The sequence below is a fragment of the Antechinus flavipes genome, chromosome 1 (assembly GCF_016432865.1).
Source record: "Antechinus flavipes isolate AdamAnt ecotype Samford, QLD, Australia chromosome 1, AdamAnt_v2, whole genome shotgun sequence".
NCBI classification, from domain to species: Eukaryota; Metazoa; Chordata; class Mammalia; order Dasyuromorphia; family Dasyuridae; genus Antechinus; species Antechinus flavipes.
This window is the reverse complement of record NC_067398.1, coordinates 693,580,878-693,600,341: the sequence shown is the minus strand read 5'-3', so window position 1 is coordinate 693,600,341 and position 19,464 is coordinate 693,580,878. Positions and strand designations below refer to the sequence as shown.

General features: G+C 35.5%; 1 protein-coding gene across 2 annotated transcripts; it reads right to left on the bottom strand.

Moving 5' to 3' along the window:
* Positions 1–443: 443 nt before the first annotated feature.
* On the bottom strand, positions 444–19,268 carry RSRC2 (arginine and serine rich coiled-coil 2). Of its 2 annotated transcripts, none has more exons than XM_051972712.1 (10): positions 18,930–19,268; positions 13,764–13,920; positions 12,633–12,676; positions 9,894–10,084; positions 8,929–9,102; positions 7,992–8,114; positions 4,645–4,724; positions 2,836–3,068; positions 2,403–2,492; positions 444–1,714 (listed from the first exon to the last, which is right to left on the bottom strand). In XM_051972712.1, the coding sequence occupies exons 1-10, from the start codon at positions 19,251–19,253 to the stop codon at positions 1,535–1,537; spliced, it is 1,596 nt and encodes a 531-aa protein (XP_051828672.1). In that variant the 5' UTR covers positions 19,254–19,268; the 3' UTR covers positions 444–1,534. The 2 variants fall into 2 exon arrangements, with proteins under 2 accessions (XP_051828672.1, XP_051828673.1); XM_051972713.1 differs by having other exon boundaries at positions 2,836–3,065.
* Between the last annotated feature and the right edge of the window lie 196 nt (positions 19,269–19,464).

Here is a 19,464-nt window from a genome sequence, read left to right as displayed (position 1 = left end):
CTATTCCTTTCCAATTCTGGTTTTCATTAGACCAGTTTATCTGAATAAGTCATTATCTCCAGTATGTTATCAACAAATAGTTGTCTTAAGTAGCTAGGAATACAGTTTTGAAACACTGGAAATTTAATATCCTTTGAACTGTATTCTGCTTACTGAAATTGCTCCCCTTCTATATAGTATCAGGTCTGTCATGTCACCAGGGATTCCACTAACACTTTACCAGAAAAACACCATTTTCTTTTTGCTGCATTGTTATTTTATTACCATTCTGTGGCTAATATCTTTTCCAAAGGAAGCCATCGCTAATGTCATCATGAAAGCCAACAGGAAAATGGATTTTAAACACATACACAAATTTGCATTATAGGCAACATTTTTGGAATTTGTTATAAAGGTGCACCTAATGATTGATTTTTCAGGCAGTAACGAGGAGAGAAAAAGCATAAAGGAACTGGATTTAATAAGTAAAAAACAAAAACAAAAAAATCCCACAAAAGCCATGGCCATGTTATCTGGATCCCTTTTACAGTGATGTTCTGCCAATTTAACAAACAAAATACAAAATCACAAACTTCAGAGTTCTGCCTGATTCCATTTAGTGACAAAGTGGTTTTCAAAAGCTGTATGTTTTTAATAATGCAATTATAATTTGTAAAGTTGGATACCTCAGAGAGATGAAAAGATCCAAACTCAGGCTGATCAAGCAAAGTGCATACATAACACTGTTCTGTTATAAGGCACTTTATTGTAATAAAAGTGCTTACACCCTTAATGCATTAATCTATTACCTGAATAACATACAGTATTTAACAAATGCTGTACACCCCGCCCCCCCAGCAGCAAAGAACAGTAGTGTTTCAGTGAAAGTTTTCATTCAGCTTGTCTTCCTTCCCCCCAAAATGTTTTACATTTTTCCTCACTATGGTATTCCCTACAGCATATTTCTAACTGTTTTACTAACGGGAATTCCTAATTGGTCTTTATAAACTATATCAAAATGCTGTAGCAACCATAAAAGAACCAATTCAAAGGATTTCAGGGAACTTAAAAGTAACACCAGTTTTGAGAAAAAACATCTTTTATTATCATCACCATCCAGCTTTCTGTGCTGGACCAATGTGCCCAATGGCCAGATCTTCTAAAGAACATCTACACAACATTTCTTTCATGTTTCAAGAGATGAAAATAACTGTACAAGGTTAAGTACAAAAGTACACAAGACAGTGGACACGAAATATCCATGTATGAGATTTTACCCCACCTGCAGCTTTACATTTGTTTGAAAAGTAGAACTTGTTAACTAAAAAATATTGTCCTTCTATAGTTCTGTCAAGTTTAATGGAAGTGGGTTTAACCTGATTACAACACTAACACCAGTATCACTGATCTGATATTTACAAAAAAAATTGTATTTTTCAATAAATTAAAGTCAATGCAACACCCATGCAAGCTAGAATGCTAGCTGTTTGGTGAACAAGGACCTGACATCAGAACAAGAATTTCACAAAGTCCCAAACTTTAAAATCATGTTTTTTCAAACTGCATCCATTCCCCGCATCGAAGATGTGAAGCCCAATCCCATTCCTCTTTGTGTGTGGGTTTGTGATCTTGCCATCTCATACTGAGCATCCAGATTTCTAAATACTTCTTCCTGTTGCTTCAGGGTTTTATAACTTTCTTCATCAACTGAACTACAACCAGCTTCATCCTCACTCTGGAAATCAAAGACATGTAAACAGATTTACTCATAAGCTTTCAAAACAGACAATATAAAGTGACCTACTTTAGAAACATGTTATTCTCTACTTTGAATATAGCCATTTGCACAATTAATTTTTATACTGCTTTTTCTAAAAATGCAAAGTATGTGGCAATACATTACAACTATTGGAGACATGTTTTCCTTGGATCTTTTAAGGTTCAACTATCGTTAATGTTAATGGCCTATAAGTCCACATTTTATTTCAAATGAAAACATTAAGTATTTTAGAGGAATAGGAATGGTTTCTGGCAATGAGAATAATACTTATTTTTTCTACTTTCTTACATCTCATTGGAGAATGCCAATTGTTACTTTAAATAAATTCTCACCCAAATTAGAGATGTTAACATTTTGAAGTTAACAGCCATGACTATTATCATGTAAAATGTTTTAATTGGCATGGGTAATATAACTATAAACTCAATTACAATCAAAGAACATACTAACTGGTGCAGATTTCAAAATGCATTAGGATTTTAGAAGTCATGAATAGATTTATAATGAGTGTTTCTAAAGGATTTCTAGAAAAGCATCCTTAAGGATAGGAAAACTACTACCCTGAATATAAAAGTGATAAGAAATTTAACTAAGTCATATAACAACATATGCAAATACCCATCCCACACACCCACCTCCTTACCTTAATACCCATTAATTTCCTGAATTTGACATTTTGGTCTTTGTTCCCAAAATTCAATTTTTCCCAAATCTCAGCAGATTGTGACTTATCCTGTAGGAGACATTAAAACATATACATTTTCAATGTTTAAAAGTCTGTAATACAACTTAAAATATGGAAATAAACACCTCTCTATCACTGTGTGAAATTCATTCTAAGGTTCTGTTCTTGGAATGTGATGTGGAAGTGAACTTCCATAACCCAGACTCAGTAGCCACTACTTTATATAATAACTGTTGCCTAGCAAATAGTTAAGGCGGGTTGAACCCAATGTAACTTTTTCAAGATAAAACCACCATTGCCATTTTACCTCTGCCTCCCCAGCCAATTCTGGTGTGTTTAGAACAGCAAATGCCAGAAAAGAGACATTGATCCATTAAGTACAGATGCTTACCCCTTCTTTTTTGCCTTGCCAAAGCATTTTCCTTTTCTTTTCCTGTTCAGCAAATTTCATAGGATTCACAGCTGCTGGATTATAATAACTAGGTACTGCTATTCCCGTCTCTGCCAATGCTTTGGCCTGTAGTGCAGCCATTTGAGCTGCCATAGCTATCTGAGGAGTTACTTGTGTTCCAGAGGCTAGAAGGGCAGCAACATTGAGGACAGATCCACCAGTAGCTGCAGCTGCTGAAGAATAAATATAAATGAATATTAAGATACAAGGCTGTCTAAAGGCAAAGTAATAGAGTACTTAGAATTTGAAGAGTAATATAGCCATTACATTTTTTAAAAAAAATCTGAATTCATTCATAATGATCTAAACTGTGTGTGTGTGCGCGCGTGCGTATAATTTAAGTAGATATAGAAGCAAATTGTTTTGAGGGGCCCAGTACAGCCATCTCATCTCCCATTTACTAATTGTCTCCAGCTAGGAGCACTGTCTTCAGTAACTCATCCTTCAGCAAGATTGTAATAATTCTGAAACTCACACCTACTTGGCATCACCCCACCCAAACCTTTTTCCTCCCTCTGATTGGGGAGTAGACTTCAAAGAGCTCCTCTCAGTCATAATTTCCCAGCCTGTTATAGGTTTGTACCACAGCTCCAGGCTGGGTACTTTTCCTTTCAGCTTATTTTTAAGTAGTATCCTCCCCCCCAGATTGTGAACTTCTATATCACTCTCAACAGTAATAGGTACTTAAATGTTCACTGTTTGACTTAGGTTTATAAATATTACAAAAAGGGAAAGTAAATGAATTAAGATACTCCTTGTAATTCAAAACATAAAGACCAAAACTCCAATAGTAAACACTAAGGCTATGGTAATTGGCCATTAAAGGAGGAATTTTTAAATATTTAAGACAATGTCAGCTTCAGTTTCAACCAGGGGAATTGTGATATCCAAAGGAGAAAAGTGTGGCGGTTGTAGATAATATTAGATAGATAGGTATGTGGAAGGTAAAAGCAAAATGTTAAAAGGAAAGAACACTTGTATAGTGTAGTGAAAAATTAGGGAAAGCTTCCTGGAAGAAATGGCATTTGAGAAAGGCCTTTAAAGATGAAGTTATTAGGGAGGATGACATTCCAGACACACACACATCAATATAAGTAAAGAGAGATTAAGGCAAATTTAATCAGAAAGCAGAGTACATGAAATGAACTGTAGTATGATTATATAATATAGATTGGAGAAGAATAAGAAGCTACTGAAGAGTCTTTGAATGGTGAGCGAATAATGTGGCAGTGGAAGCTTCACTCTAGGAATGAACTGAGATATTAGGAAATTGCAATAGTTCTGGTGAGAGTTATTTTTTAAGTTAATTTACGTGATGTGGTGAAGGTGTGTAAACTATAAACAGCACATACTCGAGCAACTTAAGAGATAATTATGAAAGAAATTCTAAATTATGATAATTTAAGTATAAAAAGTTTTAGAATCAAAGATTTAGAGCTGGGAAAATATTATAGACTATAAAATCAATCCTAATTCATTTTTTACTTGGATAACCTGAAGCCAGACAAGGTGAGTGACTTTATTAATGGCCACAGACACATAGCCAAGATTCAAATATTTTAAATAGAAATGCAGCATTCCATCCACTGTATCTAATCTAAGCTCTCTTTGAGCACCAACTTTTCATAGACATTTTTCATCACATTGTGCTCCAATTCTATATTTCCCCATTATAGCTAAGAAACCTGCATAGTCATAATAATAATTACTTGTGAAAATTCTGGTTTAATCAAGTTATTAAAAGTTTACCTGCTACTATTTCTTGCTGTTTCTGTTTTTCAACCATTTCTTTTTCTCTCTGTTCTTGCAATTTCTTTGCTCTTTCCAACCTATCGATTCATAACAGAAAAAAATTCCAAGTATGTAAGATAAAAGAACCCCTAAATAAGACACAAGATTATACATTAATATATATATTTAATTTTAGAACAAAAAAAATAAGGGATATGTCCATTTTAAAACTTCTATTAAAAATTTCTTTCAGTAGGTGTAACAGTATTTATCAATTATCTTTCCTACCTAAAGGCAATCTCTGTGATGATAGTCTGTCCTAATGTCCATGTTAGACATAAAAGTAAGTTTTTGTTTTTTAAACTTGGAATGTATATGATGGTTGTAAACTTTTCACATTCTGGCAGTGTTTTAGTAAGAAATTAACCATATAAATAAAACACTCACTTGTCCACATTCAGAAACAACTAAAGAATTGGTAAGTAGAAGACAATGTTGATTTCAGAATTTTCTGAACGTTTTTCAGAGGAAGCAGACACAGTTTTGAGGAATAAGTAAAAATTTAATTCCTGACTACTGTGTGTTTAAATATACCCTTTTTAAGCATTTAAAGCCTTGCAAACTATTACAATGAAATAATGTTACAATTCCCAAATTCATCTTAATGCAAGTGGCTCTGTTACTCTTGTGCAGATTTTTGAAAAAGTGAACATGTTTCAGTCATTTCATTTGGTTGCTTTTAATTTATAGTAAATTTGTGGTTATGAAGACCACCGCACCCAGGAATTGAAGAGACCTAGGTTTGAGCCCTCTGCCACTAATTTATTGTGAGATCAGTCATTTCAACTTTCTGAGTCTAAATTTCCTACAAAACTGGAGGACCAGATAATATTCTAAGACCCTTTAGTCAAAAAGACATAATTCATGGTTCACAACCCAAGACTGAACTGAAAATTAAGTTCATTAATAGCCTAGGAAAAAAAATTCAGAAGGCAAAGCATCTGAAAATTTCGGACATGTGTTTTAAAATTATTATGCTATTCTTGATTTGATTTTTTTTTTTTAGAAAAAAGAATATACTTAAGTCCCAGATTACATGTTTTTATGTATCAATGGAATGAATTTTCTAAACCTGTGAAATCACAGTTCCGGGACAAAAATTAAAACCAAAAACTCAGAACAACTCCTCCCCGCCCTACATAAATTTAAGTATTTATTGCATAGCACATAAAATCTAAACAAGTATGATTCTTTCTTGATAATGTATTTTCTTAGAGAAGCCACTGTTGAAAATTCAAACTCCAAAAGGATTCTACAAATAAAGTTTCATCAAGAGGAAGGAAAAAAAAAAAATAGGATTTTTTGGGGTGTGGGATAGGGAGTAGAAGGGGCGTGCGCGGGGGTTGCACTTCTAAGAATACAGTTTTGCAACGAAAGAATTCTATGATGGCCACCAAAGTTGAATAAGAAAATTACAGATTATTGCATTGGCAGAAGGAAGTATTTGATTCCTGGCACTTCACTTTCAGCATTTGAAATATTATTATTTTTAAAGTAACAATTGAAGAGATCAGTGCTATAAATCAATAGGCCCACCTACCTGTAATATGCTAAGGAAGTAGGCTGGCAAAAATTACTGTCTGATTAAGTTGAATAGGCAACTTGTATTTGCTCTGTAATAGTTGTTGAAGTTTACATAAAATCAATAAATTTCTACCTTTCTGAGCAAATACAAGATAATATCCATCACCTCTATGAGTTCTAGGGATTAGTGAAAATGTTTTATTTTAGCAGATGTATGTGAAACTATTTGCAAAGCTGTTTTAATATATTTTATTCTTCAATTTTCAAGTTTTCCTATACTGTAGCTAATTCCTCAGCAACTAAGTTGTCCATTCAAATTCGAAGAACCCATGAACAGTTTAATTGTTCCTATGATGAAGAATTGGTAGTTAAATCACATAAATAGGCAATGTAATGTGAACTACCAGTGTCAGCCTCAAATTTCCCTAAAATCAGAAAATGAAAAAGGGTTTGTGTAGGAGTAAACTGGCGGGTTTTGAAAAAAATTCCACACCTGTTTTTATGTAATATTAACTATAAATTTAAACACAGAAAAGCTAAGAAAATTCTCACATTTTGAGAGCATCACCTTTTGCCATCTGACTCACATTCATTTATGGATTTGAAAACAATTACTTATTCTGTTGCTTTTAATTTCAATAAGAAAAAAAATCAAATATATATAAAGGATGAGTAACTGCTTAATAAACGATACTACTTGCATTAAAATGGCCATTGCAAGTTTTGAAATCAACACCATTCACTAAGGTGAATGGAATGAGGAAGGGGTGAGCTCACACCTTTGCTGCTGCTGCTGCTGTTCAGCTGGAGACAGTTTCTGCCAGGCTGGGTTCACAGGGCAGCAGTACATCGGGTTACATTGTGATAACTGTATTTTTGCAATGGGAAAAAAATAGAAACTTAATTTTAAAAAGAAAAAAACAACAAAAGCTAGTGTAGAATTCGCAGAATATGGGAAAAATAGCAAATATGAAGTGCTGTGATTTTTCTCCTGCCTTTGCAAATGATTAAGTCTTTTGGGAAGACTTAACCTTGTAGATCTGAATGAGATAGCTCCATCTCCCTTGTGTGTTGTCCAAGGAACCACACATAAATAAGAAAATCTAAGAAAATGTGTGTTTTTCCCTGTCTTTAACAGGGTTTTATTTAAGGTTTTTTAAGGGCAAATCACAAATGGCTTCTATTTACTGACATAGTATACAACTACATCGATCAAGTATTCCTTCCTTCAAAATAGTTAACATTACACTTCACGTACTTCTAACCAAAGGGCAAATATTGATGTACTTATTTTATGCTATTAAGAAGCAGAAATGTAGTGTCTTTTACAACCAACAGTAAATTTTCTTGTTTCATAAGTGAAAAGTTTCAAGAATTGCAACTTTCAATCCCAAGTCCTGGGACTTCTTGATATTTCCGGAAAAACAAAACAAACCCCAAAACACCGGACAGAAACCTCCCCAAATCAACAGAAAATCTAGGAAATTAAGAAGAGTCAAAAAGGGGAGGGGAGGAGCTGTTTGTTGCAACCACCCCAATCTTCATAGCTTCACAAATAGTGAAATTATGACATGAGGTAAAAGTTAATGAAACTATTTCTGCATTGCGAAAGGTCACAATATTTAAAGTATGATTACAAATGGAATCTTTTGTATTTTAAATTTTGATCCCCTAGATTCAGTGACAGGATCAACTCATTTTTTTTTTTTTTTTACGTGTAAAGCTCATCAAAGCTAAGTTTAAAAAAAAAAAAGATAAATGATCAAAGAGAATAAACATACCTTCTAGCTAATGCCTCTTGTGCATCCATTGCTGTGTTTCGCCCTCTAAAAGGAGGTGGACTGGGAGTTCGACTTAAACTTCGGCTAAATCTTCGTGGTTTTTCAATTCTCTTCTTTCTTTCCCTGTAATAAATTTTAGGAGTTTTACTAGGTACTAATTTATTAACATATTTTTAAAAGCTCAGAAAAACAAACATTTTACACGTAAAATGTTTTAAAATAGAAACTGTCATTCGGCAACTGTCTGATTCATATCATTTTATAACAATGTAAAATACAAATCGGACTTTATTCTCTCTTGTCTTCTTATAAAAATTAGATAAAAATCAATAAAATTGCTATTTTCTCATCTAAAAACTGAGGTTCACACTCAAAACTGTCATCAAACAGTAGCATTAGGCAAAAAAGAAAGCTGGCTATTATAAATAAAATGAAGATTCCAGGGTCAGAGTTGGAAGAAATCAATCCCCTAACTTAACAAATGAAGATACAAGATTCTGGAGTACTGAAGTTACTTGCCCAAGGCTAAACAGAAATTCTCTTATCTACAACCTGCTCACTAGGAGTGTTATTTCTTATATATGCAATAATGAAGACTACTCATGAAAATCAGAAATTCAACTCATAAATTCACACAAAAACCCAACACACTTTTTGAGACATACATATCTACACATCTCTGTAATGATTTCTAGTCTTGAATCCCAAAAGAACTTGCTCATTTCTAGACAAAACAGGATTCAGATCTGAAGAGGACTTCAGAAATTATCTAAATCCAATCCACTCATGATTAAAAAATTCTACCCCCCCCATCTTATTTCTAGATATTGAAACTTAACGTTTACTTTTTATATGACTCTAGTAAGTCACTTAAAAACATACCCAACAAAATAAACCCCACAACTATCTCAAAATATGATATATAATAAACACATACCGGCTTCTACTTCTGGTTCTACTTCTACTCCTGGTTCTATGCCTATGTCTTGACCTTGACCTTGATCGAGACCTAACCCGACGCTTTCTTTCCCTGCTCCTGGACCTTGACTTCTTCCGTTCCCGGCTCCTGGACCTTGACTTCTTCCTTTCTCTGCTTCTACTACGATGACGCCTGAAACATCAAATATAAAGAATGTATTTTTACTCACTCACACTTAAATTACAAGTGGTTTAAAAAAGTTATGCACTATTCTTTTAATGAGAACAATTCAAATTTATTGTTCCATCAAAGCCACTTATAAATATTTAGGATCCTATTTAGTCTATGCATTATATTGCCTCAAATGGCAAAACTCTATAAAATTCTACATGTGTAACTACTAGAGTTGAGATTTCAAAAACCATAAATGCATAAAAGACAAGCCTTTGTGCATTTTCTAAATGTGTAATGCTAAAATTTTTGTATTTTTAAGAAAAACCAAGCGATAAACCTAGCTTCTAGATTCCTTTAAATCACATAGAAAAAGAAAGTCTTTGAGTAAAATTTCAAATGCCTTCTCTGTATTAATGAATTATTTTAGCTTAAAAAATAATTCTACAAATGTGGTTGATTAGATCTACTGAAAATAAATTTTCAAGTAATCTCACACAAAGTAGGCACTTGCTAAAAATTTTTACTTTTAATAATTACATGGCATCAAGGAGGTTCTCTTCTCTTATATACTCTTTAGTTTTGTGGACTATTCCTGAATCCTTAGGGCCATAAGCTGCCAATTTTCTGAAATAATTATTAACTATGCTTTCAATTTCCAATATGTACTTTTTAAACCTGTAGAAATTTGAGAAAGGAGAAGAAATAGTTTGGGATGCACACGATTAAATGAGTATTCAAAAAATGCATAACTCTTTGGAAAAAACCATTTGACCATTGCTGTATTAAATATTAATATAACCACTGCTTACCTTTCACGAGATCTAGATCTTGAATGACTTCTGCCTCTTGATGATTTCCTTTCTTTGCGCTTGTGTCTGTCCTCACCATTTTCAGATGAATTTAGTCTCTCTCTTCCCTTATCAGAAGAATGTTCTTTGTCATTATGGTCCTCAGATTTATGTTTCTTGGAGGACTTGTCTTTGGATTCATGTCTTCTTGCCTGTTTTAAGAAGAAGTTGGTTCTTTCAGGAAAATAGTGCAACAAAAAGAGTTAGTATGGGTATCAGAAGATAAAAATATGTTGTGATGCAACATTAGTAACCTTAGGAGTGTGGCTCAGTCAATAATTATCTATGTTCACATCACCCAATGTTGCAAGTGAATATTACTATTTTGTTTTTCTTCTTTATAATTATTCCCCGCCTACCCCCACCCTCCAAATGTAGTAGTAATGTCCCATAAAATTATTTTTCAATAGCAGGGTGAAAACACTTTCAATTATCACTGCTAAGCTTAATAAATGTACATATTCAAATATAAACAACCAATTATTTAGATACACACCAGATGCACACATTACTTATAAATGCGTAGATCTTTAACTGTTGGAAGTACATAGTACCACAGAATTGTGATGTTAGATAGAAATGAACAATAGTTAATTAGAGACACTCAGAAGATTAGGAAATGCATTAGGAAATGCAGTTTCAAATGGATGACTATTTTCAATAAGACAACTTCCTAAGCATTTTTTTTTTGCATCCTCCAATTATTTTAAGCAGACACAGTCTTTCCTTTTATAGCTACAGTGTCAAAGTATTCTGTAAGGTCAGTTCTGACTGTCTCCAAAGTTTTCATTGGAGTCTAAATTCTGAAGCAGTCATTTTTCTTCTTGATATAGGCAGACAAGTTTGGGATTTTTATTTTGGTACAGGTACCTATGGTAAAAAATGTCAAGCACTTTTACTTTAAAAATAGTACTAGAATTCAAGATAGGAATAACATATCTAATCCCAATGCCATCATATTATTTCCCCCAGTTCAAAATAAAATAAAAATAAAACAAACCAAACCACCCTATATACCATTGATGTTTTCACAGATTCAGCTAAAATTCAAATTTATTGGCACCCATACTACTCAAAAAAAGAAGAGAAATGCTACGTATTATTCTCTCTTGCCCTTGAAACAGGCATCTAGGTTTGTCTTTCTGATCCAGCTGTTATTCAAATTCAAGATCCTGGACTTAAAAAAAAAATTTGAGTTGGAATACATTTAAAAAATACTCTAATTCAGCCCTCTTAATTTAGCAGATGAGGGAAACAAGCCCAAGACATTGTGACTTGTCCAAGTTCACTCAGTTTCAGTAGGGCTGGGGCTAGAACCCAGGGCTCCTCCTAACTCCCAGGTTCAATGTGCTTCCCATGATAATATAGTGTCACCCCATGCAGTAAAATACATGCAATAATGTATTTCTTTGCACTTGGCATTTTTTCCCCTAAAATACTTTGATTACCACCACTATTTATCTAAACATGCATGTTGTAATTTATGAAAACTATCATATAACAGTTAATGTTAAAAAGTTAGAAATCTGTGACATGTGGATTTTACTTTTAATTGCCAATTCCCCTCTAAAATAACATTTAAGATAATTTTCTTAGACTCTGCAGTATGATGGCAAATTAGAAAGACTTCAAAAAGTGGGTCAATTTTCAAATTTTATTTCAGTATTCCATACATAACTTTATTACTAATTTAAAAAAAAACCCATCAAAACCCTTAACTGATTTAAGATATATTTAAGGGAAATAGGAGTTTGAATGACTAATAGTTACCTTATCATGAAGTAGGCTTATAATTTTGCTATCTGAGTCTGCAGCGTCTTCAGTTCAGTCTCTTCGCGCATTAGCACGCTGAGTATGATTTATTATAGAAATGTTATCATGTGAGCTAAACAAAATAGTCATTTTCACAAAAACTCTCCTAAATTAAAATTTTTACAGAGCTTCCATTAGGGGAGGAGGTGAAGTCCCTGACCCACATTTAGCTTTAGGAGTCCCTCACCCAGCCCCCAAAGGACTCCTCCTCCCTTTCTGGCTGCTATTTCTGCTGTTCCTTGTTGGCTCTCTCCATGTCTTCTCTGGTGGGTGAGCCAGTTATCTCCTTTGCACCACAGCTGCTGCCTCTTCTCACTCCCCTTGCCTTTTTCCTCAAGCTTTGCTGTCACTGCCACATTTCCAGCTGCCCCTCACTTACTCTTGTGACCCTGTAGCAGTTTTTTTTCCAAGTTCAATGCTACTATTAGAAAAACTGAACTAAGTGAGAAAAGAGGACTCTTGTTATCTTTCCAAAAAAATAAAATGAAATGAATGTATCCCTAGACAGATGATTGTTACTTTAAAAGTCCTGAGCAGTGTTAAGTCATCAGAAGACTCGGGACCTCAGGTTAATGGAAGCTCTGTGCGATAGCCCTAAAGAACCAATTATATATTTCTTCATATGATATGAAATTTTCATTGTGAAAAATTCCACAACAAATTAAAATTAAGTTTCTGAATGTACTTTTCCCATAAACAACTATCTTCTTGTTAAAATGATGAATCCAAATCATGCTTCTCTATGATATTCCATAACCCAATTAACCTTCCAAATTTGTAAAGTTTTGGGTACTTACCATATCAAGGTCACATATTTCACACATACATTTCTACCAGAAACTTTAAAAGTATTTTAAAATTACCTATACTCTACAAAGTGTTAATTACCTCTTTGCTTCTGCTCCGGCTTCTGTGTTTTCTTCCTTCATTATCTGTAAGGGAAGAAAAAAATCACCAATAGTATAAGCCAAGTGTTCAGAAAGACATACAAATTCTATAAATATCTTGTTTATAAATGATTTCCCCAAAACTAAGGCTTGAACTTGTTTACACATTCACTGTATCTACACAGATCAAGGTAGAGACACTTCAGTTTATCTGATAATATCAATTATCCAAGTCTCAAAACCAGAACATTTAAAAAACCACCCTCCTTAGTTTAAAAAGAGGCCACAAATCTCAAGCCTGAACACCCTTAACTACAAAGAGCCAGCTTCCCTTCTCCCTATTTTATTGTAAAGGCAATTCTTGTAAGAATAGGTGCTCGGCTTTCCAGCTCATAGATTTTAGACTGCAAATCAGAAGAGGTCAGTCTGAAGCCACTTAGTAGTATAAGAATACATTTCAGCATCTCTTGAGAACGACTATAAACTAAAGTTCTTAAGTTCAAGTCATTAAAGAAAAGATTAAGCACAGAGTATTTGTAATTTTTTGGGAAAAAATTTCTAAGAAAAGATAACATTTTAACACGAAGTTTTAGTACTTAGAGAGGATAAACTTCAATTGTTAAATTTATGTGGGTAGACTCATTTTTCATGCTTTTTTTCACGCTGTACTAAAATTGATGTACTACTCAAAAATACATAAGAGTTAACAACCTTCCCCAAGCTTATGGATTTAAATATCAAAGTACTTCTGATTTCATTTATAAATGGACTATTTCCCCACATATCACCTCTCTTCCCTATGTAAATATTAATTACTTTACAATATGGTAAGTAATAAATATCGTATGGCATTTTCAAGGAGGCAGAAAATTTTGGGAGGAGAAAATAGCAACACTCTTCCAACTATGTAGCTCCTGTCTTGAGATAAGACAAAGTATATCAAACTTTGATATCAGGGTAGTTACATTATACATACAGAAGCCAGAAAATGTGAAATACTTTTATTTTAAACTTTTGGACGAGGTGATTATCTGTATAAATGTAATAATCAATTATAACCTGGATAACTCCTACATAGTCTATACACAGAATATAATAATTACCATTAAGTATCTTTTCAGAACATTCATACCTGATTTCCGTTTTCTTTCTCTTGACCTTGATCGTGATCTTGAATAATGATGTTTTGATGCTCTAGGAGAAATGGAGGCATCTGACTGCTCCTTTTTCTTATCTCTATCTGGAGATGACTTTTCTGTGGCTATTCCATCTCGTTCTGTGTCACTAGCCTGAATGTTCAGGGAATGAGGATTAATGTAAAGCTTTTCATGTCATTTAAAATAAATACAATCACTCTGGCTTCTTAAAAAAAGTTACCTTTCACTAAAAGCTCTTCAAGGGAAGTGGATTTATGTTTATTTGTTTTTTTGGGGGTGGGGTAATAGAATATAGCTACAATGAGCATTGAATTAAATTTATTTTTACAACAGGACTGAAATTAATAAAAAACAGTCAGTGATCTACTCAAGTTCTGATTTTATTCATAAAATCTAGACCACTGTAAGTTATTTATATGTATAATTATGAATGCCAGCAGACAGTGAACAGGAATGGTGAGTCAGGAAGACCTGGGTCCAAAACCCTATTTTTGACTCACTTATCCTAAGAATGGATTATATTTATGTTGGAGAACAACACACACTATTTTTCCTATTAGACATTCCCTGAGATTAAGGTCTATCTTTGCTTTCATAATTAGCACTCAATATGGTACCTGGCAAATAATTAGTACTTTTTAAATGCTCTTCATTCATTATTCTAGAGAGAATAAGGAGCCACAAAGTCTAATAGGCCAGGAAAATAGTGGATATAATAATTTACTTTAGATGTTGAACTAAGCATTTGAGGTAACTTTTTTGAACCCTTGAGAATATCTATTTAATCTGGTAGAAGGAAGTTTCCTATACTAATAAGTCAGAAATTCAGTCTCTATTTAATGATTAGCTCATGTTGCATCTATGAAAAAGCTGAATTTATAACTGATTAAATATATGGAATCAGAGAGTCATTTATAATTCAACTTAATACACAATCCAATATTTTCTTTGGTTCCTTGTATGATCACCAGGTAGACCATTCTACAGCTTTGAAATATTCACTTAAGTGATTTGTCAAAAGTATATTTCACGGCTAGAATTTTATTAAAACCATGTCATGTACATAAGGAATGAAAGAAACAAATTAAGATTAATTTTTAGCACTGATGAAACAAGACTATCTACAAACAGATGATTAAAAACCACAAAAACCTGTTATAATATCTAACAAATGGAATTTTATAAGCACTGTCATGCAAACAGTATTTAGCAGTACTGTAAATAGCCATCTCCTCAACTCAAAATTAAGAATGCTCTAAATCACTAGGTTTTTTTTTAAATATTGCTAGTTATTACAAAATAAAACTAGCATAGAATAAATTCATTTCTACTTTTAAAATGGGCTCTTCTGTCCAGGTGTTTTCAGTAATGTTGGAAAGATAGGCTTTAAATTATATCTCAGTTAAGCAGAGATTAAAAATGGCAAGGAATGATCACAACGTGGTTGTGTGTACCTACATGTACATAGGTGTACACACACTCTCTGAGACCTGGCAGATAACAAGTGGGACCAAGTAGAGAAGTAGTTAAGGGGAAAAGGAAAAGGAATTGGAAATCCAAGGTAGACTAGATTATGTAGGACAGAAATGTTAAAAGCACACAATGCCCAGAGTAGATTAAAATGGTATAAGGAAATAGGTAAAATAATAAAAAAGACAATATTATCATGTGATTTTCTAAGTCAATATGCAACTTCCATAGCTCCTTATGAATGGTTTAGTGGCCATTTCTATTTGAATTTGCACTACTGATGTAGGGTTTGAAAATCAGGAACCTGGCTGAGGAAGAGGTTCTATTAAAAATTCTTTTAAAACCTAAGGATGATTTTAGCTGTCTAATTTTGATGTATCTTGAACAAGATAATTTATTTTTGGTCACCTCCAGTTCCTTCTTATTCAACTTCAATCTTTACAGTTTATTACTTTACAAACCTATTATTATCAAGTTATGTGTTTTATCTCCTAGTTAAACTATAAAGCCATTGAGGAAAGGGGAGTGTTGAGAATCCTAGGCAATAGTTATAAGACAAAAGGCGGGGGGGAAGTCCTCTATTCAAGGAGTCTATAACCAATTTGAGGGAATGGGGATGAGTGGGAGTGAAGTAGTTTAGTAGAAGGGAAAGAATATGAAATCTGAAAAAATACACTGGAACCAAAGCTTTAATACCAAACTGAGGAATTTGAATTTCATCTTAAGAGATCAATAGGATAGGAAGTCATTTCCCCCATCTTCGCAAATATCTTAAGAGTGTAATATCCTGCAAGACAGAGAAGTCAGTTATTTAATAAGTGTTTGAACTGAATCACCTTGATGAGTGCTGATGTACTCTTACATAAATAGGATGCATCTCCCATGCTCAAGCCTCTATAACCTACTCTGAAAGGCAGCTGGTAAAAATGGAAAAAGCACTGAATGAATGCAGTCTGAGGCCCTGGATTCAAAACTGAAGAACTGCCTTAGTAGTTCTTCATGATCTTAGAGATCTTGGCCAAATCATTTAACCTATTTTGTGTCTCAGTTTCCTCATACATAAATTGAAGTGGTTGATCTTTTATGGATCTATGATCAATCTTCATTGATGGGACTGGTGGGAGAAACACCTCTGGGATTAAGATGGATCACCAGATGTGTATGCCCTGCCCTGCCCCCACAGCACCCCAAAGCCTTGAAGGGGTATTGGTATTCATTTATGCTACAGTGAAAAGAATGTAAGACAACATTAATCAATACTTAAGAGTAAAAAATGTGAACCAGCAACGCTGATTTCTAGTATAGAAAATAAAGTTCATCACATGTATGGCAAGTACAATTTTCTTAGCTTGAAAGCTCTGTGAAATAGCTACTAATTTAAAAGGTCAACTATTTTGTATTTGGGGAAAATTTTATACACACACACATATATTTTACAATCAAAACACATTGTTGCTGCTTAATGTCATTTTTAGCAAGTCAGTCAAGATTCATGATCTCATTTATTGGAAATCTGCATTGATAGCAGCTTTCTTATAAAGTATAAACCAAAAAAAAGTTTATACTTATTAAGAGAACTAAGATCTCTAAGATTAATAACATACTTCGTTCTATAAGTTAGATCTCAAAGTTAGATCACTGATACAGAATCTAGCATGTTTATTAACCAAAAAATTTAAGTCTGAGTAATAATTACCATTTTAAAAAAGTATACCAATTTCCTGGTCGAATATAACCAGTGTAATCAATATTTAGAACTACTGATTTCCTTTAAAAACCAATGAAATAATATAGCCAGAAAAGCTAGAGGGATGAAGGTGGTGAGGAAGTAAAATGGGGGAAGAACTTGATGGAAAAACACAGCCTGACTCCAGCGGGAGGGAACCAAGGCAATAAATCTTAATGGCATATATGCTTTAATCTGAAGAACATTTAAATATATGTCAGACACAGTGCTAATATACACTAGATTATTAAGGGAAGTCTTCAAAAAGCTAGAATGTGCTAATTAATCCAAAAACATTTTAAAAGGAGAAATTTTCTCCTATACCTGTCAACAGAAAGGAAAACAAAAAGCTCACACATTTTTATTGTCATCTGACAAATTATGTAATCAAGCAATAATGCCATCCATCAATTTGTAGTGTCCTATGAAGTTTTGTCCAAGGAATTAGAGTACAGTACTTAAAATAAGGAAGGACATCAAATTATACAATATAATATTTGAAAGACAAGTCTGTCAGACTTAGAGATTAAAATATAGCCACATGGGGAAGAGGGTGAGAGAGGGGCACAAGACCTCACCTACCTTCCAGAATTCAGATCTCAGAAAAGGCAACAGGATGTAAAGTTTAAAAGCCCAGCATTCAGATGACCAGAACTGGAATCTGGGATGAACTGCTTACTACCTACATGGTCGTTAAAGAAATCCCCGTAATCATCTTAGATCTCATTTTCTTCACATGTAAAAGAAAAAGGAACTGGACTATTTGGCTTTTAAAATCCCTTCTAAGAGTAAATCTTCAATCTTATGAAAAGGGGACCAGACTAGATTGCCTCTAACATCCCTATCAGATGTAAAATCCATGAACCTGTGAAAATGAGGGGCCTGAATGACCTTTAAAGTTCCTTCCAGCTGCAAATACACGTGTATATTACATAAATACAATACACATTACTTACAAACATATGAAAATAAATAGGATTCGATGGTCTCAAATTGTTAGATGTAAATCTAAACTCCTATGAAAATGAGTGGACTAGACTAGACTGTACGACCTCTAAACTACGATCTTATGAAAAGGGCTTGCAATAGGATCTTTTTAAATGCCCTTAAAAGTGTGAATTCAACATTTTACGAAAAAGAAGGAAAAAAGCCCCTTCAAGGTACAAATCTATAATCCCAGGAGAATGATGGACTTGGAGTGGATGACCTTTTACTTTATATAAAAAAAAGTCTTTTTCAGCTGTATGAAAATGCTAGGGAAAGGAAGGAGGGGCCTTTGAGGGTCTGGTCCAGATCAGCCCGACTGGGCCCTATTAGGGCCACCTGAGCATCGGGACATCCCCCCCCCCCCCCCCACCTCAGTTGCTCCATCCAAGTTTGCCTGGCTCGGCCCCAACACATACGCACGCAGCAAACGCCGGTCCCGGTGGGTTCCCCGGAGCGCTTTCCTGCGCAGACAGAGGCGGGAGGGGGGGGGCGGGGGTCCGACTAGGCCCCGCTTCCTTCTTTCTTCTCCCACTTCCTATGTAAACACCGCCCCCTTGCCCCCAAGAAAAAAAGGCAGAGTAGGCTCCGCGCCCCCGTTTCCTGTCTTCCTCCTCCTCATCCCCCGGCCGAACCATCTCCTCCCCACCCCCACTCCGAGGACTTAAGGTTAGGAGGCCAGAGCCCTCCGAGCGCAGGAAGGCCGCCGGGGTGTCGCTAGGAAAGTTCTGGAAGCAGGCACTCCCAGCGGCCCCCTCCCTTCCTGCTCAGCCGGCACCGCCTCGCCTCCCCCACCCTCCGCCGGGCAGCCATGATGGCGGGGCCTGGAGGAGGCCGCAGCGCCATTTTGTTCACACACTTACGCGCACTCCCTCCCCGGCGGGCAAACCTCTCTCCTCGCGGAGGTACCTTTTCCTTCCCTTCCCCCGGCTCGGCTCCGGCTCGAGGAGTCACCACTTACCGCCATGTTCCACAGAGTCCCGGCCGCTGGGGCCGCGCCTCCACCCGCCGCTCTCAACAGTACCCGCCGCCGCCGCCAAGGCTTCGCCGCTGACTGACTAAGCCGCTCGCGCCAGAGACCCGGATGGCACAAAGGGGCTGGGGCCTGGGACGCCGCAAAGCATCCTGGGGGTGGGACGAATGAAGGGGTGGGGACAAGAGTTACTACGGCAACGCAGCTCGCGGCGGCGATTGGTAGTTCTTTCGAAGGAGCTCGGAGACGGGACGAAAGAAGAGGGGCGGGGCGCGAACGAACTGGGGAGGCGGCCTTCTGGGGAGATGTCATGGAGAGAGACAAGGACTAGGCGGGCCCGCCTTCGCATTTGAAGAAGCATTGGCCTACTCGGGCCGCCGTAGCAAAGGGCTGGGTCCGGACTTCTCCCGCCAATTCAAAGTTGGGGGGGTGCGCGGTAGAGATTCATGGCGGTTGAGAAGAGAGGACCCGACTTCTGAGACCCTCCCACTTATCCACGCGGTCCTTAGCGAGGAGGGCGAGC